General features: G+C 32.7%; 1 protein-coding gene and 1 long non-coding RNA gene across 2 annotated transcripts in view; one reads left to right on the top strand and one right to left on the bottom strand.

The window, feature by feature from the left end:
* Nucleotides 1–13397, bottom strand: part of LOC148596679 (scavenger receptor cysteine-rich domain-containing protein DMBT1-like) — a 29416-nt gene extending 16019 nt beyond the window's left edge. Inside the window, exons 1-11 of the mRNA XM_088562795.1 lie at nucleotides 13260–13397; nucleotides 11822–11876; nucleotides 10512–10559; nucleotides 9721–9865; nucleotides 8112–8275; nucleotides 6567–6599; nucleotides 5692–5724; nucleotides 5188–5205; nucleotides 4046–4190; nucleotides 1111–1274; nucleotides 223–258 (exon numbers count right to left, since the gene is read on the bottom strand). Of these exons, the coding sequence (XP_088418921.1) occupies nucleotides 223–258; nucleotides 1111–1274; nucleotides 4046–4190; nucleotides 5188–5205; nucleotides 5692–5724; nucleotides 6567–6599; nucleotides 8112–8275; nucleotides 9721–9865; nucleotides 10512–10559; nucleotides 11822–11876; nucleotides 13260–13286 (868 nt within the window). The 5' untranslated portion in view covers nucleotides 13287–13397. The remainder of the gene's footprint in view (nucleotides 1–222; nucleotides 259–1110; nucleotides 1275–4045; nucleotides 4191–5187; nucleotides 5206–5691; nucleotides 5725–6566; nucleotides 6600–8111; nucleotides 8276–9720; nucleotides 9866–10511; nucleotides 10560–11821; nucleotides 11877–13259) is intronic.
* LOC148596678 (uncharacterized) lies at nucleotides 6009–21578 on the top strand. The gene is made up of 5 exons (XR_015918841.1): nucleotides 6009–6027; nucleotides 17487–17612; nucleotides 20180–20203; nucleotides 20943–20975; nucleotides 21374–21578. It is a non-coding gene; the product is annotated as an uncharacterized LOC148596678 (long non-coding RNA).
* Nucleotides 21579–22046: the final 468 nt, after the last annotated feature.

Raw genomic sequence — 22046 nt, 5'->3', positions numbered from 1 at the left:
TCACTAGTTGTTATTATCATTGAGGTAACCCATTGCTTACTTTTTCGTTACCATAGAAATCACTAATTACTCACTCGTTGTTTTATCATTGAAATCACTCACAACTCACTCGTTTTTTTGTAACCATTGAAATCACTCATAAGTTACTCGTTGTTACCATTGGTTACTTTTTTGTAACCATGGAAATCACTAATTACTCGCTCGTAGTTTCTGATTACTTACCTTCTGTTGTTAAATCTCCGTAAGATTTCGGATACTCTTATGGTATGAAAAAGAAATACAATGTTAGATCATCTACATTATGTTATTGTCAGAGTAAGTGTAATAGATTCGTACTTTTTGTAACGTTTTGTAATTTGTTTCATATTCCCGACTTTGACTTCATTTTAAAACAAATAATAAGCAAAGTGGAGTACCTTTCCAACTTCAGAAGACTTCAGACTTAAGTAGTGCTACAGCTTAGAATCATGCAACATGTGATTCATGGGTAAAAAGCCTACATATTTTTATTTTTGATATTTTGTTTGTATTGCCATAGTAAACGGAAATTAACATTCAGTTCTTCATATAACCAGTGTTCTTAGGAGATAAAAATTATATAGAAGATATTGTAGATTTCAAAATTATGGGAGACGACTATGTAAATGACACTCAAATACAAACGTATAACCAAGGTTGGATATGTCAAGTTCGTATTAAGCGAAGCTGAACTCTATGTAAGTTTAACTTAAAATGATACCAGTGCACGTGAATCCTTTTTAAAAACGAAATATTTCCCACATTTTCTTTCGTATTTACTATACACCAATTGTCCTTGATAATTCATGTCATGCATCAAATTAATTATTATCTCTATAAAGATAATAATCTACATGTATATACAATGTACGTTGTTTTAAGCCCAAAAAACCATTGAGAGTGAAGTTTATTCCATTTAGTTACTGCATCTCTGTCGTGGAACACTATTGGGGGTCTAAAATTGACATGCGATCTGACATATTAAATAGTTTCTTCGTCCCAAGCAGCACGATTACGCCTGCATCAGGGAGATGTAAATAAAATGCTATGGGACATATGGAATCTGAAAAGTTAATATTATATAGAACTCACGACAAGATACACTTGCATCTTCGTTATGATTACAGTTATTGTGGTACCATCCTTGCGATTGACATTGAGAAATGTCGGACTCGTATCCATGACAACTCAGATCGTCTAGCATTATCCGCCCCGATCCGCTTCCAAATCTTGCACTTTGGTATGCTGTAATACTCCTGAAATATTATATACAATTGTGAATATGCATATTACTTGCACTTAAAGTCAATGTCTGATCAAACCTTTTGTGCATGTAGTTAATCAGAAGGAAAATTCAATGATACCCAGTCACATTGTGCTGTAATGTATAGCCACGGGAAAGGCTTAATTGCAAATTATCAGAAACCGAATAACCAATTACTCGAAAAGAAAAAAAATATTAAAAAAAATATTACACGTATTCATCAAAACAAAGATTTGGCAGGAAAAAAGAAGTGAAAGTGAAATAAAGGCTTTATTCAGACCCCATAATGCCCCAAAAGACCTTTTCACAGAATCCTTAAAATTTCAAAACATATATCAAATTCATTAAAAATGGGGTTGAAGCAGCTAAAACGGCTGCACCTTCTATCTAAAGTGTCCGAACAAACTGATGTTTGATCATGATCTGCATATTATGGCACTCAATAAATATATACAGTTTGACAAAAAATATATCCATTGAGTTATGATGTTGAAACTATTGGAGATATACAGGTGTGCATTTAACAAATACACACCTCCCCTATATCAAGACATTATTGGAAAAATGTACAAGCATGTTCGAAGGAAGGCGTAAGGGCGTAGACATAAATGAAAGAACTCTTACAAATAATTGGAACGTTTGTAATCAGCATTGTACATCAATCTCGTGTAAGCATCAAAGTTACTTGGATTGATTTCATTCTGTTTCAAATGAAAGCTTGATAGACTTTAGTGAAATTGAATGTGATACAAACATATCATAGATGTAAAGAATTATGTCCCTTACCTAATGACGAATATGCTTGTTTAATATTGATATATGCTTTCATTCTTCATTTAGATAGTCTTCATTGTAGATGACTTCAATAGAGACTTTTTCTTACCCTTACGGCACATATTACATCTTGAGATAACAGATATGACTAGAAACCTACTACATCTTGAGACAACAGATATGACTAGAAGCCTATTACATCTTGATATAACAGATATGACTAGAAACCTATTACTTCTTGAGATAACAGATATGACTAGAAACCTATTACATCTTGAGATAACAGATATATACTAGAAGCCTACTTATTGCAGCGCTTTCTCCGAAACAGAGGTTTGTAGCTCCTAAGGAGATACAAGGACCTCTGTTTTGGAAATTGATTTTCTGCGGTACTAATTATCAAAATCATGTTAATAAACCTTACATGTACATTTTAAGTCTAAATTTCAACAGTTATTATCAGACACGCCTATAGATCTGACGAGAATGAGAAAAATAATATGAGAATGTTAAAAGAGAAAACAGACAGAGAGTGATTCATGCATGTCAATAAGCCACTTTTATTTCTCATCTAGAAACAGTTACTGATCACATAACTAGTCTTAAGGTTTATATTTTGGTTATCAGAAAAAAATCATTTTATATCAAATTTGGCTTTAAATACAAACAAGTCAAACCAGTATCGATTTTGCATAAAATACAGACAACTGTCCCATACGTGAAAATAATACGAAGTACTAATTATATGATAATCACACGAAAGTCATATGATTATCATCTTGTAATTTTAATTTTAAAGTGGAAACATATGATAATCGTATGTTTATGAGGAGCGTTAGATGTCAGATGTCAATCATTCGATAATCATAATTATAACGAAACTAAAACACTTGATTATCATATCATGCGAGATTCATACAATCATTCGATAATCATAATTATAACGAAACTAAAACACTTGATTATCATATCATGCGAGATTCATACGATAATCATATGATTTTCATACGTGGCACTTTTGGCTATGTCTTAAGAAGAATATTTGTTGACTCCTTAGCAGTATTAGTAAGAATAATGGAAATTTCGTAATATGTGATACACCTCCAAAAAGGCTATATATATATTTTTGTAAATAAGTTCTTTTTTATGTCTACTGCAAGAAGATAATTCACATCGAAAATAGTTTCTATTGTATTTTGGTGTCATTTACAGATTTATCTCCCTTAATTTTGAATTCAACTGTACATTCTGTATAGTTAAAATCTCTTATTAACAAGGATTATATGAAAAACCTCATAATACTGTTTGGTTACATAGGTGTTTTAAATAAAACGTCAAAGACCCGTGCAGGTCCGGGTGTCAAAAGAATAGGCCTATAGCAGCGCTAAGCTTGTCGTAAAAGGCGACTAAATAGTGCTCAGAACCCTAGTCGGGGGCTAGGGCGCTCTGTCCACAGAGCAACTGGGTTGTGTCCCCCAGGTGGTGGAATGGGGTACCCCTGGCGTGTTACATACTGGGGTTGTCAGGCTATAATACGGAAAACCTGACTGCAAACCATAGTGGTGCACCGTGTTGGGAAAGATGCCACGTTCCTTGCACGTTAAAAAACCATACTGTGGTATTCTCCCGGAGTAGGAACTATAAGGCTCCGCCACAGGAGGCTAAATTGCCCGACTCTACCCACCACTCCCTATTTCCAGTGGTAATCAAAATTGCTTGACACCATTGTCCTTGTGTCCCGTCCCATTTTTTATTTCATCATCATTTCATGTTCATTATATCATCCACGTCATGTTCATCGTCTGAATATAGCTGAAATATTGCTACTCGGGCGTTAAACCCTAACAAACAAAACGTCAAAAATTAAAATATGTAACCTTTTCAATCACATTTTGCATCATACTTAGATGGAGTGCTACATAAATATTTCAACCATAGTTATTCTATGTATCCTTAACATTGCATTGTAAGTAGTATCATAAGTCTTACCCATATCTGTTATAACCAAGCATCGCACAGATGACTTGTGCGTCCTGCCTGTCAAAGCTGTCATCACAGATCGTCCCCCACTCTCCATTGTGATATAATTCTACACGCCCCTCCCATCTATAATATCCACCAACTAGTCGGACCCCTGATAAAAATGATTAAACCTGCAGCTTTCACACAAAAATGTTCTTAATTTCATGAAGACAGTTGCTTTTATTTACAATATTGTAAGGTCGTTAACAGTAAAAAAGAGAGTGTTGTTCGACAAGGAAGTTGCTGTTAAATATTTCTATATTTATTAAAGATTTTTTTCTCAGAATTAGTAATTAGAAAATTGTGCAAATGTAGAGTAAACCTGAAGAATTGTATGTATTCAATGAACGGAGGAATATGTGTAAGATATAGAACCAAAAAAAATATTTGCAGTTTTAATTATTCGAGTTTCTAGATAATGTCTGTAAGTAATCGTTCATCGATATTCAAAATAATTGAAGAACACAATTCTTTATAGTTTTCTTGGTTCAGGGAAGCACCTGATTACATGATAAAACAGTGGCCTAAATGTATGTAAATTAGCTGGCTTGCACATTAGGCTTTTTAAAAATTAGTCAATGATTGTCAATTAATTATCAAAATAAAAAGTTCAAACCGGTAGAACAGCAATACCAATTAATGAAGACACGTAAACTGGAATACTTCATGATAAAAGAAAGAATAATTATTTTGGATTTCATTTCTTTAAATGAGAAAGAGCGAAATTTTGATTTTCTCTTTGCAAAGAATCTTGAAATGGATCAAACAATAAAATTGAAAACGTGTGCAGCATAATCAAATTTGCAATATTTTTTCTTTATGATTGAAGTTTTTAATTCTTGTAAACAGCAAGCAAGTAAGCAGCAAATTGAAAATGGCTATATTAACTATTGATGATAATTTTGAAGATATCTGAAAGTATGTACTATTTAGGTCATACGCAGGTGCATTTTTCACTCAATACAATTTTATATCGTCGGTTGGTTTATGACCCCATGTTTCATCACTCACATAAAATTAGAGAAAAACAATTTGCAGTTTTAGAACGTCTCAACTGATGCCCAAACGAATGGCTTTCTTCAGTCAGATGACTGGAGCATTGTTCTTACCTGTTTGTCCATATGAAACTGAAAAACAAATTTATGTTGAAATAAATTTAGCATCATAAATATTGAAACAAAAATGTGATTACTTTTAGATTTTGATTTGAAATCAAATAAAAAAAAGCTTGCATTACAAGGTCAAAGTGTTCACACATGAACAGGTACAACGTTTCGTTCATTGACGATTGTTATTGTTTGTTTGTATACATGATGGTGCACGTGGCGAGTGATACCGTGTGTGTGTGTAAGTGATTTTCACCGAATATAATATAACGTTTCTAAAACATAACATTTAATATATTTGTAAAATATGGATTTGTACTAAAATGATTGAAAACAGTTGATACACATCGGAATGTTACGTGTGTTCGTTTGCATGATTTAAGGTGGGCAGTAATTTACACACGCGTAATAAATCGCGTACTACTCATAAATTGTAAAATCAACCACAGTTGTGGTCTCAAAGCCTTTGAAGGACGTCATATTAGAATGAGTCGTAACATTACTCACCTTGCCAAAACTGTTGAAAAGTTGTCAGTGTATCTGTAACATCAATAAGATCATTAATTAAAGGTATGGACATTTATTTTCTGTTCAATTTTGTCATGCAAAACTGTTTATCTTCAGCTTAACATCACGTGCGAAGAGTTTTTTTTTGTTGAAAATGCTATCAATCAGTTAACATCACGTGCCTTACCTTACTGTTGTAGTGAAATCATTTTGTCGTTTAATTGATTTATTGCGCTTATAAATCGTTAAAAACCACGACAACAGATAGCCGCGAGATTATCACTCATTTTAGAAAATACGGAAAAATATATGTTTACAGTTTAGAAGAAACAAATAGTAAGTTTTCTAAAATTCTATTTTTTTGGGGGGCCGAATTTCATATAATGAAAGTTATGGTGAATGTTGGTCGGACGGACTGGCGGAGGAATCATTTCTGTAATACATTTCTCATCAACTACTGATATTTAGTATCCAGCATCAGGTACGTACATTGGACCTGTTTTCAAGCCTGTCGAACACATATTTTCCGTTAAATAAATTTCTGTCTTTGACCCATTTTGTTTTCAGATCAATTAATATAAAGGACCATGATGATTCTAAATATACTGAATGATTTACATGTATATTGATTTTGATACGCAGATTGCATAATGTTAAATGTTCAGAATATATATATTTATCTCACTTTATGACTAGTTTGGAGTATTGCTCTGTCACTAAAAGCTTAGACAATATGTATTAAATGAGGGAAAATTGCAATTAATGTTCCAAACAGTTCAATTAAATACCAAACCTTTCAGACAAGCCTTCATTTCTGTGAGAAAGAAGAATTTATCTTTGTGTCGTGTAAAAAAAATAAAATAAAATTTTCGTACCTTGGGTTGTTAACTCTGTTGACCTCGGGTACTCTGTAAAATATAAATGAAAATGTTCAAAAAGGGTTTATAAGGTGTTACAAAGCTGTAAAAGTATATCAAAAGGCTCGTGCTTTTAGTCATTTTGTTCAGAATTCATAACGTCTAAACACTTAAGAACAGTTGCACGCCAAAGTTATGCTTCAAGTTGTTCAGGATTAGAGTGTAGAGTTTCTATTTTTCAGTACTTATAAAAATTAAATCAACGCTGATTTGGATAAATTTATATACATGTATAATATGGTATTAATAAATGTAAATTAAAAACGTCTTCACTACAATGGTTACATGCATTATTTTGCACTGCTTCACCTTGTAGGTTGAATAGTCAAACCTGACTTAAGTTTGAAAAACAGTATGGAATCAAAACGTACCCTCATTGGAAAATGAGCATACACATTGTCAACTAATGTTCGCGATTCAAGGATTTTAGGGGGAATCAAGGGAACCAGTATAATAATTTTTGATGAAAAAAGAGGATACAATCCAGGGTAAAAAGACGCACAAACAAACACACAAAGATCATTTAAGTAATAAACAAATGCCAATATAGAAACCAAGGTAAATGAGTAAATATGGACGTTCAAGGTGAACCAGAAAGGTAGCGTCCTCTGCTTTTCTAGAAATACTCACACAATCAGTGATTACTTTTTTCTGTTTCGTTATTTTATTATACATAATTAGCAACAAAGTCCAAAAAAAAAAAAAAAAAAATCCCACCCCTCCCCCCCAAAAAAACAAACAAAAACAAAAACGAAACAAAAACAAAAACAAAAATGGATGCACAACTTACCATTGCATATGACCAAATGACCTCATATTTATACTTAACCGAACGAGTGGCGGGGTGCATTTCCTTTATTTGAGGCCCGGGTGTCAAAAGAATAATCCTGCAGCATCGCTTACCTTGTCGTAAAAGGCGACTAAATAGTGCTCAGAACCCTAGCCAGGGGCTAGGGCGCTCTGCTCACAGAGCAACTGGGTTGTGTGCCCCAGGTGGTGGAATGGGGTACCCCTGGCGTATTACATGCAGGGGTTGTCAGGCTATAATACGGAAAACCTGACAGCTAACCATAGTGGTGCACCGTGTTGGGAAAGATGACTCGTTCCACGCACGTTACAGAACCATACCGTGGTATTCTCCCGGAGTAGGAACCATACGGTTTCGCCACAGGAGGCTAAATTGCCCGACCCTAACCACCTCTCCCTTTTTCCAGTGGTAATCAAAATTTGTCGATCCTATAATCCTTGTGTCCCATCCCATTTTTCATTACATCATCATTTCATGTTCATTTTATCATCCACTTCATGTTCATCGCCTGAATATAGCTGCAATATTGCTGCTCGGGCGTTAAACCCCAACAATCAATCAATCAGTCGTTTATTTGAAAAGTTCATCGACCGTAACTAGGATTGTTTAAAAGCATTTTTTCTACAGTATTTTTTGGCATAAATGGAACGATTTTTTACATGTAAACGGCCTCGAAAATAATTAAAATTACGTACGACAAGAGACACTAGCATCTTCTACATGTCCACAATTGTTAGAGAACCACCCATTAGAAGAACACTTAGCGACATCTGTCTCATACCCATTACAAGCCAGATCGTCCAACATGATTGGCCCGTAGCCTTCCCCAAAGCGGGCACTTTGGTACGCTAGAACATTTCTGAAAAGATTAAATATAAAGCTATGGGTTGAAGATATACGTTATGGTGTTGATGACAATTGATAATACATTTGTTCATTCCATAACGTAGTAATTTTTGAATTTGTAATGGTTAAATTTTGAAAATAATACAAGTAGCAGGTAGGGATGAAAATTACTTATTGAAGTACTGAGAATGCCCTTATGACTTGATGCTTCGAATGCCTTTTTGCCAAAATTTAAATATATCAAAATACTTTAACACAATACAGATAGAAAAATGATTGTGACCTTAATAATCTAATCTTCATATGAATTGTAACCAAGAGTAATCAAGGAAACCAAGGTTCTAGCGGAAATCAAAAGAATGTAATCCAGGGACAAAGACCAGACATGGAAAACAGACCTATACATCAAACGACATTAAGTAACTAAAATAATGCATACAAAGTAATTGAAACAAATGAGCAACTCTTACTCCACTAAAAAAACTTGGAGCATGGACCAGGTGCACCGGTATGGTAAGCGTCCTCTGCTTTTCTAGAAACACCCGCCGAGTTGCTCATTAAAAGTCGGGGGTAGACGAAAGAGGAAAGGAAAACTATGACATGATGAACAAATCAGTTTTCATGGTGCAGATTGATACACTGTAACGGTCATGAGTTCTTGAGTTCTTGATGACAACCATAAAAATTCTGTTGTGATGAATTCAATTTTGTAGCAACAAAACCCTGTTCCAGAAGCCTAACTGTAAGAATCCTTTTGCGATACAAAAGCTCTGGCATAACGTATGAGTTGTGATATGAAAACTCTATACGCAGGTTTTGAAGAGATGTTGCCACAGATGAAAGGAAAAGTGACAATTCTGAATGAAAAGTCATCACGTTTGTCGTAAAGTTTGGTCAATATTTTTCCTTTATCATCGATCGCTAAATGGAGGTCAAGATATGAGGCTGACTTCACAGTGTCTGTAATATCCTGTATCTGAATGTTCTTTGTGTTAGTTGCTATATATCAAGTCCCCGAATCTAGGTTTGTTTAAGGATAGTACGTTATCTTTATAGCGGAAATTGGGATTAAAGGATCCAACTAAACGATTTTTTTTCCGGATCAGATCAGATATAAAGTCAGTCTCATAAGTGTGTATGAATAGGTCAGCAAGTAGATGAGCACAATTTTTTCCCATTAGAATACCAACTGTTTTTTGAAAAACGCGTCCACGACACTGGACAAATATGTTGTAGATAAAAAAATCCAGCATTTTGAAAATATCATTTTTATGTGATTTCATTCTGCATTTCTTAAATAAGAAAATAAATTATTAGAGTATGTGCTGCTAAGTTTTTAATCAATACATAAGTTTTTCTGTTAATGAATTTGCCCTTGCATATTTATTACTTTTGAAAATCGCCGTTCAGTTTCTATAAGAAAGTCGATACCCATGTTAAAAGAATGATGCAACTGACCCGTATCTGCTATATCCTAACATGAAACAGATCACTTGGGCTTCCTGTCTGTCGAAACCGTCATCACAGATAGTCCCCCATTGTCCATTGTGGTAAATCTCAACACGTCCTTCCCACCGATATACTCCTCCGACTAAACGTATGCCTTGAAGAAAGAAAGTTACACGTTTATGCGTTTGAAAGAATGGTAGTTTTGCATTTATTTTTCTGCAAGTTATAAATTGTTGGTAAATTTTAGCGAAATTTAACCACCTTGGCTTGAATAACGGCATCTTTTATCTGTAAAATAAGTAGCAACTGTGTTTTGATTTTAATATCTTTAATATTCTTGTGTATCACTCTCAATGTAAAAATGTCCGATTCATGCATTGGTCTTTTTCAAATTTTAAAACAATACGATTAAAATCAGAAATAGTAATTTAGCAACCATATGCGTAAGACAAAAATAGTGCTGCAGGCACATGATACTGAACATCATGGTATCTTTAGAGCCAATTGAAATTACATAATACGACACTGTGTAATATTAAGCAATTATAAACCTGTCCACAACAATCCTTTAACACAAAAAAAACAAAAAAAAAAAAAAAAAAAAACATGTCTAATCTAAACACTTTCTGTTAGGCCTTCCATAACAGGTAAAATGTATTTTTAACTTGTGAAAACTAAACACCTTTCCAAAGCTCACACATTATGCTGTTTTATAGACAGGTTTCACTGTATTATGAGAGGACAAAGAAAGCAGATACAAACAAAACAAAACAATAATTAAGATTTCAGTACATACACACCTGTAGCTGAAAATGTGGTGGGTTCTTCTTCTGTTGTTACCGTATCATCTTAAAAATAATTAGAATTGTAGTGTTGTATGATTAACTTTCCACGAGTTTTTTTTTCTAGAAAAGCAGAAGACGATTACCCTTACGGCGCACCCGGTCCCTGCTACCAGTTTTTAGAGAAGTCCGAGTTGCTCACTTAATTTTATTTCTTTGTGCGTATTATGTTGGTTATTTTATGTTCTTTGTTGTGTATGTTTGCTTTTTCGGTCTAGTCTTTGTCCCTGGATTCGTTTGATTTTTGCTAGAATCTTGGTTCCCATGACAACTCTTCCGTAAGAGTGACACGTAAGTGTAACCAACTTATTTCTATTGATAAGATCATTTATATATGCAATACAATATAAAGCAAGTAAATGGGAAGACCTTGACATCACCGAATTATCTTTAAAAAATGAATTGCTTGACAATAAATCAGGGGAACTGGTTATTGTTTTTTTGCTTTTGAAGGGCTTTTCCATAACCAACCTATTTGTGTTGATAAAAACACGCGTCTGATATCTGCAATGAATTATAAAACCCCACTAGATTAAGCACCGAGAACAAGTGCACTGACCTTGAAACACTTAATTTTAAATCATTACAATCTTATCTTATGTCGTATGTCGAACAGTACAAAACTGTAAGTACAATTCGGTCACAACATAATAAAAAATTCGCGTTCAAGTAAAGCTACAAGTAAAAATCATGTAGGTTGTAAAACTCCTGAAAAGTGTGTTTTGAATTTCTATTGGCTTCATCAACTCATGAAACATTTTTACACAAACTAGTTTGAACTGGCTTGATATATGTGATTTGTTGCATAAAATAAGAACGTCTAGAAATTGGCAGTTGTTTTCTTTTTTTTATCATTTTCTAAATGATAATTTTTCATTATGTGCACTTTATACTGTATAGGGAATATGTCTGAATAGGTATTATGTATTATTACATTAAAATATTCTAGTTAATTATTTTTTTTCTTTTACAGTGACTTTTTGTCCTGCTTGCTTCTTAAGGAGATAGACCTAGGATAAAGGACACATTTCTTACAAATCACTCAAACGTTTTTACTCAGCATTTTACATCAATATTTGCAAGCATCAAAGTAACTTGGACTGATTTCATTCTGTTTCAAATAAAAGTTTGATTTGCTTTGGTGAAATTAAATATAATACCTACATATCAATGATTTTCAAGGGTACCCTAGGTCTACCTCTTTAAATGGGTTCGTCCTGATAAAAAAAACTATGGGCAACTACTCACACAAAACACACGATACATACCAGTGATGTATTGAGTTAAGCTGTCATGGAACACACACAACGTAATCACTACTACCTACAATTATATTGTATTGTTTCGTAAATGAAAGATTTAACATCAGGCAGATCCTATGATATGGGTGACACAGGGTAAATTTTATCCCACTAGTTTTTGTTGGTTCCAATGTGATGTATATCAAATAGTAAGTTTTATGTCGTCAGTTGATGGCTCAGAAAAAATGATTTAAAAGAACTATATCACTTTTGTAATATATTTAAATGTCTTTTTTGTTATTAAAAAGGTGATCAAAAACAACTTTCAACTTTGGATGCATTTATGATATGAAATTTGAACAAAATTTGTCCCGTGCAACCCGCTGCATGGTTTTTGCAAGGACTCTCTTCTACCTCTTACAGGTACCTGAAATAATTTATGAAGTTGTGCGATTGGGAGGGTAGACTATCGAATCCAATCGACTTTTTGTCTTTATTTGTAATGTTTTAGTATTACTTGAGAAAACGTTAAACAATACAAGTTCGCTAAGGGAACTACTCTCTTTCATTGTAGTTTTCCGTTCATTTTGCAAAAAAGGAAAGCATATGTTCATATTTAAATATGTAAGTAAATAAACTATTTCTTATAATTACATATTTATATATATTATATATATAAAGTTTTGAAGTTATTTTTTTTCTACTTCTTATACAATGTATCTTTTTGAATCCACATGAATACAAATATTCCTTAATTCAGGAACACATAGCTTATGAAGCATGTCAACATCTGCATGATATAAAGAAGATCGTAACTTATATTCTCTCCACAACTTAAAATCAAAACCTGTTTAAGTACATATCCGTCAATAGAAAAAAAAGTTGGTGCAATATTGTCATACAATCAACATTGTTCTGTTGCTTCGCGATAGACAATGGTACTTTACAAAAAAGGAAGGTTTGAAATTTTATACTTATTATGGTAGACACTGGCAGGTCTGAGATAAAATGAGAATAAAAAACAGAAAAAAATAATAAATAAATAAAATGAAGTAAACAAAAATAAATAACAACAAACAAGAACAAACAAACAAAACAAAAAAACAAAACAAAACAAAAAAACAAAACAAAAATCAAAAACAAACCAACAGAAAAAATCAAGTACAAATGTAGTCATTGTTTCTTTTACAGGTTTTCATAGTTTTTTTAAAAGGTGTGTACTAATGTTGATAGGGACATGTGTGCATATTCATTCAACTCAAGGTTCGCATACTGCCAGTGCTATATCTTTTTAAGCTAGATTTATATAAAAAAATTAAATTTAAGCATGTCAGAAGCTAAAATTGTACAGGCCATTGCAATTTTGGTTCTTCAAAATAAGTGAATCCTCATTTCATTTCATATTTTGTTTTAATTTAAATAAAAGAAACGATCTACTTTAAAAAATAAAATTGTAAAAACTTACGTAGAGGGTACGAGCTATTGCTATCATCTCTCCGTCAGTGGTAATCTCCTTGTATTGACGAATTTATATAAAACCACAGTATTATCGTTTCTTTATTTGAGTTGCTTTCTTAATCATCAGTTTTTACGATAATAGAGCACATTATCTAAACTATGATTAATTTTGTTACATTTGCACGATTATGGAATTTGTTAAATTCAATAGCAATTTATTTAACACGTGTAAGGCTGAAGTAGTAGTGATTGAATGAGAGTTATTGACACTATCATGATAAACATGGTTAATCATACATACAAACACAAAAAGCTCTTTCTTCTTACTTCTTTGCTCCTGTTTGTGCAAGGGTTGTCAATTCAATATGCTTCTTGTATAAGTCTAAATGAAAATCAAGCAAATGCTGCAAGATGTTTAGGGGGAAGGCATGGGTATGTTTGTGCCAATCTCATGAGAGCATCTAAGTAACTTTATTCTTTGAATGCTTGAAACGCTTCGATGAAATTGTTTATAATACAAATATGTTACTGATTTTCAAGAATTATGTCTCTTACCGTGGGACATCTAGAAAAAATGAGTGAGTCTGACGTAGTGTAGCGCAGACAATTTTACATATTTTATGTCCTTATGAAAATGTAACAAGATTCATTTACTGTAGGCACCAGAAACAGTTGGACAACTTGGGTATCAGAAACCAACAGATTGATAATTACAGAGACCACTTATTTCCACTTGAAAATACCTATCATAACAAGTTATATCTGTTTGTCATGGAAACAATCATTTTATGTAAAAACGTATGGAAAGACTTAGAAAATTAGCATACTTTTCTCCCAAAGACATGCAATGTTACAAATTTCACAACATTTTTTATGAAACATGTTTAACATTCGTTCGAATTTTTGTATTACACTAAAGATTTGTTGAAAAATAAAAAGACAGTTGCATTTGTTTTACGGCTATAAATAACAATCGCATAAATACTACACAGTTTCATTATGCTGTACATAATGGAGTAACCACAGATCAAAAGCATTAGAAATCATAAACTTTTATAGTACAAGATTCAAAATAATGTACATACAAGAAGTGCTAAAACTATTTTTATAAAATGGCACCTGGTCCATGCTCACAGTTTTTTGTTGTATGAATTTTAGAATTAACATTAGAAATTGGCATCGATGGGTATGATCTACTTGGACCACGATCCCAGTTTTTAGTTGAGTCCGAGTTGCACATTTGCTTTTGTTACATTTTATGTATGATTTTATTTCCTTTATGTTCTTTGTTGTGTAAGTCTGTTTTCCATGTCTGGTCTTTGTCCCTGAATAACATTCTTTTGATTTCCACTATAACCTTGGTTCCCTTGATCATTTTTAAATAGGGAGCCAAATCGTGCACCCAGGAATTGTACGGAAGTATGTTAAAAGAGTTTTAAAGTTGTTGTCCCATATTTGATGATTTGAGTGCAGCATTGTAAATGAAAAAGACATGAAGGTAATCAAAAGGTATTTCGAAAAAAAGTCGATTGAGAAGGGCGTTTACTAATTTTGACTTTTTTAAAAATTTTATTCTTATAAGTTCGATAAATAAATAAATAAAATTACAAAAAAATAACAAAAAAGACCATGTACTACCGGAAACCCCAAAGTAAAGCTTTCGTTATATGGATAGTTTCACAATGTGACACCGGCTTTTGATTTACTTGTTTCGTTTTCAACTCGTTTGGAACATCATGTCTTCAAATTACAGTTAATTGGTTGAAAGGTACATTTGTATGTTTCCCTTATAAGTTAAATATTCGATCCAGAGAAAATATGAGTTACAATTTTCTCATTAAAAATTTAAAGCTGACAGAAAAGTATATGTGTACAATAAGTACCGAATTAAACTGCATGTTTTACATATATTTATATCTTTAATCTTTATTACCATACCTGAATAAAACAAACCCCCCATTTTGTTACATAATAGGAGATTGGGAATTATACATCAGCAGGGTAAAAAGGATAACGTTTGGCAAAAATCATTGATTAACAAAGTTTCGCCTTGTTCACAAATGTAAAATATTGTATCTAGTAAAGACAACAATAATTCATAAATTGGGTAACATGTAACATACCGTTGTGTAGTACGTATTTGGCGAGAAAGAACATGAGTTTTCATAGAATATTGCATCACTTTGTATCTTAACCTGAAATTCTGCGATAATTAACTATTCATCGAACGTTTGGTTTTGATCATGTCACACAAGGTTCAAAGTCAAACACTATTGTTTATGCACACTGTTTGACGTAAACTATTTTGCCGGCATCAATTTATGACCTCGCCCGTTTGCACGAAAGCGCGATTTATTCCCCTTTGACCGTTGAAGCAATATAACGTCACGAATGACTTACATTAACTTTTGTAAAAAAAATGTTCTATGTAAGAGAATATAAGATAATGTTCTAGAAAGGTTGATGATTACATTTATGTAGTGTTGTCCGATAACTGTTGTTGCAGTCAAACCCCTTTGACCAATAAACGTTTTGAAGAGGATCGAGCAGGGGTCATTGAATACTTTTCTTTTAATGAAAAATATAAGGTTTCTTAGAATAGCAAAGTATAAGTCTTCGAATTTCCACGTATTGTAATCCAAACAAGATAATAGAGAAAAATTCAATATTTTTGGGGATCTGTCACAAAATAGTATAGGGATTCCTACGTATACTTAGGATGAAAAATTTACTCCCTTGTACTTTTTAGACAGATGACTAATCTTTGTTCGGTTTTAAGGCTTTAAGAATAAAATGTGACCAATTTCCTATTAGTGTTGACATAAATCATTTGTAAAAATATTAACCAAAATTCAGTTGTGTAAATTAAAGTTTGGATATGAATTTTTGAACTGTCAAATCTTAACGATGTTTCTGTATGCTTTACCATGTCTTTGTACCTTCTGATACCAGAAGTAAATTGCTTGCTTTGTCTTTCAAATGACTTTATTTTTTTAATAAATAAAATAGACTTAATAAAGTTATTCGAACTTGTATAAATTATAATTATGCTGAAAACTTTCATAATATTTTTTTGGCATGTGAAAAGTAAATTATTTATTTGACAGGTTGCCAATACATACATTACAATCCTTGGTGCCTTTTTCCATTCTTTTATTATACAAATAAATATACCATGTTTTAATTACAATTAGAAAAAAATAAGATTTAACCTTCGAAAAACATACGCTTTGATAACCAAAGGCAAAATGAACTAAAAGTTGTAAGATAACCGGATACTGCAAGTACTCGACGAATAGGTCAGCACAAAGCAGATCGTATTACGTTAAAAGCCCTTATACATTTTATCTCTGGTATTATCTTGGTTTATGCGAAAAAATCTGAGTACTTCACCTGTATAACGTTTTTTTGTTATTAACTTGATATTGAATAGGCTATTGGCTTGCTTTCTTTCTAATGTAAGTTTTTTTTATTTTTATGTTGCAAAGTTCACTTGACGTTAGATATAATGTAACTTTTAGTTTTAAATATTAGTAGATAAGAACTTCATTAAAAACATTCTACGGAAACGGTTATATGACAGATTATCTGATCACCTACAATTATTTCATATATGTTATAGCTTATATTAGTCTGTTGAATATTCGTTATTCTTAATTTGTAAAGCTTGTGACATTGAATTTTGTACCACAAAAATATAAAATAGCTGCCTATACGCTTTTATATTTTGAAGTATGCCTCTATTTAAAACCAAATATAAATAAGATAAAAAAAATGAAGTGTTGGTACAAATTCTTCAAGATGACGCTTACCTTACCGGTATACCTGATCAATGCTCCTAGTTTTTCCGAGTTGCTGATTTACTTGTGTTGCTTTCTGTGTATAGTTTTAGTTATTTTTTGTTCTTTGTTGTGTGTGTCTGTTTCCAATGTATGGTCTTTGTCCCTGAATAACATTCATTTGATTTCTGCTAGAATCTTGGTTCCCCTGTTATTTTTGCAGGAATTTTGAAGGGTTAAATTCAAATTCACCCATGGTCCAGAAAAATTCCTGTTTTCCCTTATTGGATAACATGTATTCTGTACGTCCACATCCTAGGACCCGCCTGGTTTCTACTTTGATTGTTTCTAAAAAAATTACGTCCATTCCAAAATTATTTTCGGACAAATCCAGCAGTTTTAGTTATATGTTTTGTTTACCGACAACCTTTATTTTATAGTGTTGTTTTCTATAGAAATAGGAATTTCAACCGAAAAAAAAGAAGATAAAGAAGGGATGAACCCGGAGTCCAAATCTAAGATCCGTATCGATGAACAACATACAAACCACCGATCGAATGCCAAACAAGATCCCTTAATATGTAATTATATTATATTATAAATATACATTTATATGGTTAACAACTACTGTAAACGTACTTATTTGCGCGTGGTATTTATTTTCGCGGATTTCGCGGTTGACCATTTTCCGCGAAAATAAATACCCGCGAACATAAATACCCATATCACAAAATTTAGAAGATACTTTATTACCCTAGACAACACATACCCGTCGATCAAAGACAAATTGCTATGTAAACAATTTTACAACCAGAACGACCCAAGCTGACCTTTAAATTGTTGTGAAAACAATATCAGGTGTACCTGTATTTGTAAGATTGACACTTTTATTGTCAATGTGTTCATTGATCCGAATAATCCATAGTGACCATAATGACCTGTGTACGCTTTGATCTTTATTTATTATGAAAGGGACAGTTAAATAATCGATCCGTCACATTTTATATTTAATAACATATTTACAGGTATTCAAAATAAAATTAAATCAATTATATACTGTCATTATTTGTATAAAGTTACACATTCTTGCACACGTCAGCTATACCTGCCTTAGCCCACCCCCTTTTCAGTGTCTCAGTCTTGACGTTCTGAAATGCGTGTACGATCCATCCTGCTTGCAGTGGTTTGAGAGTAGACAAACGAAGGTCCACATTAATATCACCGACTTTTTTCCCCGACTTGATTCCAGCCATGATCTGTTCGGAATACCATTCTACAAATTTTGATCTTACAATTGATTTAAATTCGTCGTTTCCCGAAAGATCAAGAGGTTGTGATTCACTCGTGCAGGATGCTGGTACATAACGAATGCGAATGTTATTGTCTGATAACTTTTCTTTAAAAGATTCAACACGGTGTGCGCGAAAGACATTGAAAATGCAGAGAGCCGGTTGCTTGGCTTTTGATAGCGGAAGTTTGTCACGAACAGATTCAACATACGGAATAATGATCTTTTCTGCGTATTCCAGCATAGTGGTCTCGTTAGACCAATGATTTTCAGAGTGTGTGATATTCCATTTTTTCGGAAATTTGAATGTTGGATGGCATTGATCTGTTTTCCCTTGATAAATGACTTGTGGGGGAATGAACTTTCCGTCAAGTGTCACACCGAGAACAACCGTAATTTGGCGTTTGTCTTCAAGTCCGGTTATTGCAACTTGCTTGCTGCCTTCTTCCTCAAGAGTGTAATCACCAACAGGAATTATATACACATTTGTTTGATCAAAGTTTATTATGAGTTCATTTGGAATTTTGTCTTTTTTAACTGTAGATTCAATTGCAGTTAAAAATTCCGATTTTTGATTTTCGAAATCAACTGGAATTTTTCGTGCTGCCTTGGTACCTTTCCTTTGTACATATCCGAGACGACGAACAAAGGATTGAGCCCACGAATTGGAAAGTTCTATATGGCCACCAAATTCAGATAACAGTTGCCGATCATTAGCAAGTAAGATCCCGCGGGCCGCAGCCAACACTATTGGACGGTTCACGATGCCGCCAGCGAGGCGTAAGTTCTTTATGTACTCTTGCACTTCTGCATCATATTTACCAAGTAATTTTGGTTGCCCTCTTTTCCATTAAAATATCTGAATCTGAATCAGAGGACTGTGTTTTAAGTTTCATCAAATATCCTTTCTTTAATGTTCTAATGGTAGATTCATTTATTGGCTTTTCGTACATCGAACTAAAATGTTTCACTGCTTTCGATACTCCGTGCTCACATGCATACTTAGCCATTTTCAACTTTTGGTCGGTGTCATAATGGTTATAGTCTCCCCGTTTACGTTTTTTACTTGACGATGACATTATTTCTTTTTCAACACTTTCATTCGCCGAAACAATTCTTTCCGCCTTTTCTGGTGTTTCAGCCTTTCTTGGATCGGGCAAATAGGGCTGCTGTGGAGGCAGATCCTTTTGCTGTGTCAACCAACGTTTCAACATTTCAATTTTCAAATAAACAGTGCCAAAAAATCTTATCAAATACCGACGTTTAAAACAGAACTCACGCATTAAAATCTACCCAGGGGGAAAGATCGATATTTTTTTATCTACATTACACCTTCTTTTTCGTAGGCTCAATCCTTTGACAATCATTGATTTTTAATCATGGAATAAACTTTGTCTTTTACACGATGTTAAAAAGAGACAGAGTTATATTCCGCGAAAATAGTAAAAGTTAAAACTAGAAAAACGCGAAATTAAATACCCGCGAACTTGTTTGAAATTGTAAAATCGCGAATATAAGTACCCGCGAAAATAAGTACGTTTACAGTAATTCTCATGAACTTAATTTGGAGAAGAAATGAATAATCGTAACCATTAATATCTAGAGACAATTATATTTGATGCAGAATGCTGGTAAACAAGAAAATCAAGAATTTGCTGTTTATTAAGAAACCCATCCTTATTGATACAAAAGGGAATAATTTGACTTACATCATAGTAATTTAAAAAGAAATGCATTTATTTAATTAATGTAAATCATAACATATGACAATTTGAATATATAACCAAAGCGCATCCGTACTTAGAGACACTTATGTTTTATTCTTGTATTATCTGAATTTATGCTTTTATATTGTTGCAGGTTTAGTCGACATTTTTGGTAGAGGTAAGGCATTACTCTCTATTATTTGTAATAATTTTTGTTGATGCGTACTTGCTGATAATGCTTGAATGGGCAAACTGGTTCGATACAGGAAATTATTTGTCGAGTTTGCAATAGGCATGCGCCAATAAACTACCTAGGGAACTCCTTTTTCAGTGGACCAATGAAATGTCGGTTTACTGTGACGTTGCAACGACCGGCAAATTCATACTTGTAAGTCTTACTGTAACCAATATTTTGTAAAAGAATACAAATGAAATGTGGTATATGTAAAGCAATAGCGTAAATCTCTAACATTTATCCTGAAATAATAACAATTTAACATATTTTATAAAGTGTTATTATTCAGAATGACAATATAACCAAATTTACTGAACATCCAGAAGATGTATTTGTTGTTTTACATAATTTTTGGCGAATTCTTAAGTGACAACAAAAGAGAAAAAAATCATTCAATGTTAATTAAAATCATTCTTTGTTAATAAAAAAAATGTTTATGTACTGCAAAATGTCCATTTTCACAATACATGAATCTCAGTTAAAACAAATTTTAAGGTGCAGCAAAAAGTTTGAATGATAAAATAAAAATTGAAACATCTTTATTTAAAGTTAAATATTAAATATATGAAAAATCGGATATAGAAATTAAGACAGAAAGCTGTGTAAACGACAGATATTTTCTTATTTGAGATATACTGATATGAACACACTTTAAAATAAAGTTATTTTTTATATAATGCAGGTTTTGGCAGAAGACCTCGTAGTGGTAAACCTGGTAAGGCCTTACTTTCTAAGCAGAATTGCTCGTTCTATTTTTAGATTCATCTAATAAGTAAACAAATAATAACAGAATAACATAAAAGGAAGAAAAAAAAACAATGATAGAAAATAAAACAACAACTACATAAGAAAAATGCAATAGAGATTTTAACCCCCCTTCCCCGCCCCCCCCCAAAAAAAAAAAAATCATAATGTTGATACTCATCTTCTTTATATGTTTTTATTTGTATAATTTGTATACAAGTGGCTAAAGATAAAATTTTTTGTACGACATTTATGCAGCAACCTCAGATTATAATAGTTCAATGTCTTTTTTTAAACTGTTAGATGATATTTTTTCTTTTATCGCTCTTTACATGTCAATGTTATAACGAAAATATCGCTTCATTCCAGATACTAATACTAATTTAGATGTTGTACTATTAGGCGAGGCACCTCAACCTCATCCTGGACCTCAACCTCCACCTCCTCCGGATCCACCTAACGCACAGATATAGATATTGAAATTAAGCAAACAAGTTTGTGTAGTATGACTATTAAAAAAGTCAAATACATGTATAAAATTGATGCCAATATTTGAATAAACTTGATTATTTGACGCGTTTTATCAGTTGAAAATGTCTCATTTTGCAAAGTCGTTCATAAGCTGATATTATGAAAATGTACCACACATCTTGCCATTCTTAAATAATTTAGTTTATTAGTTGGTTACGTGTAACTCGTTCAGGATATAGGAATTATCAATGGAGCAGTTATCTAAATATATGAGCAAAACCGTGAAAAAGGTTTCACAAAAAAACTGGGTTCTTAGACATTCCGTTAGATTAATGTGTTTTAATTCAACGTCATTATATTATATTCTATTGATTCCCTGTCTAACTAATTTCGTAACTGGCACCAGCTGTTGTCCATTTTGAAAATTTTTTTTTTGACTTACTAATCACTATTTCGGTGGCTTAAAATCACAATAAACACAAATATGATAAAACAATTCTCAGTGTGAATTGAAAGAGTGTATTTATGTTTTTAGCAATACACATAATATAATAAAAACAAATCGAAACAA

The sequence above is a fragment of the Perna viridis genome, chromosome 15, assembly GCF_037379345.1.
Source record: "Perna viridis isolate PV_CMFRI_1.1 ecotype Kerala chromosome 15, ASM3737934v1, whole genome shotgun sequence".
NCBI classification, from domain to species: domain Eukaryota; kingdom Metazoa; phylum Mollusca; class Bivalvia; order Mytilida; family Mytilidae; genus Perna; species Perna viridis.
The sequence above is the reverse complement of the archived record's forward strand: the minus strand, read 5'-3'. Positions and strand labels throughout refer to the sequence as shown.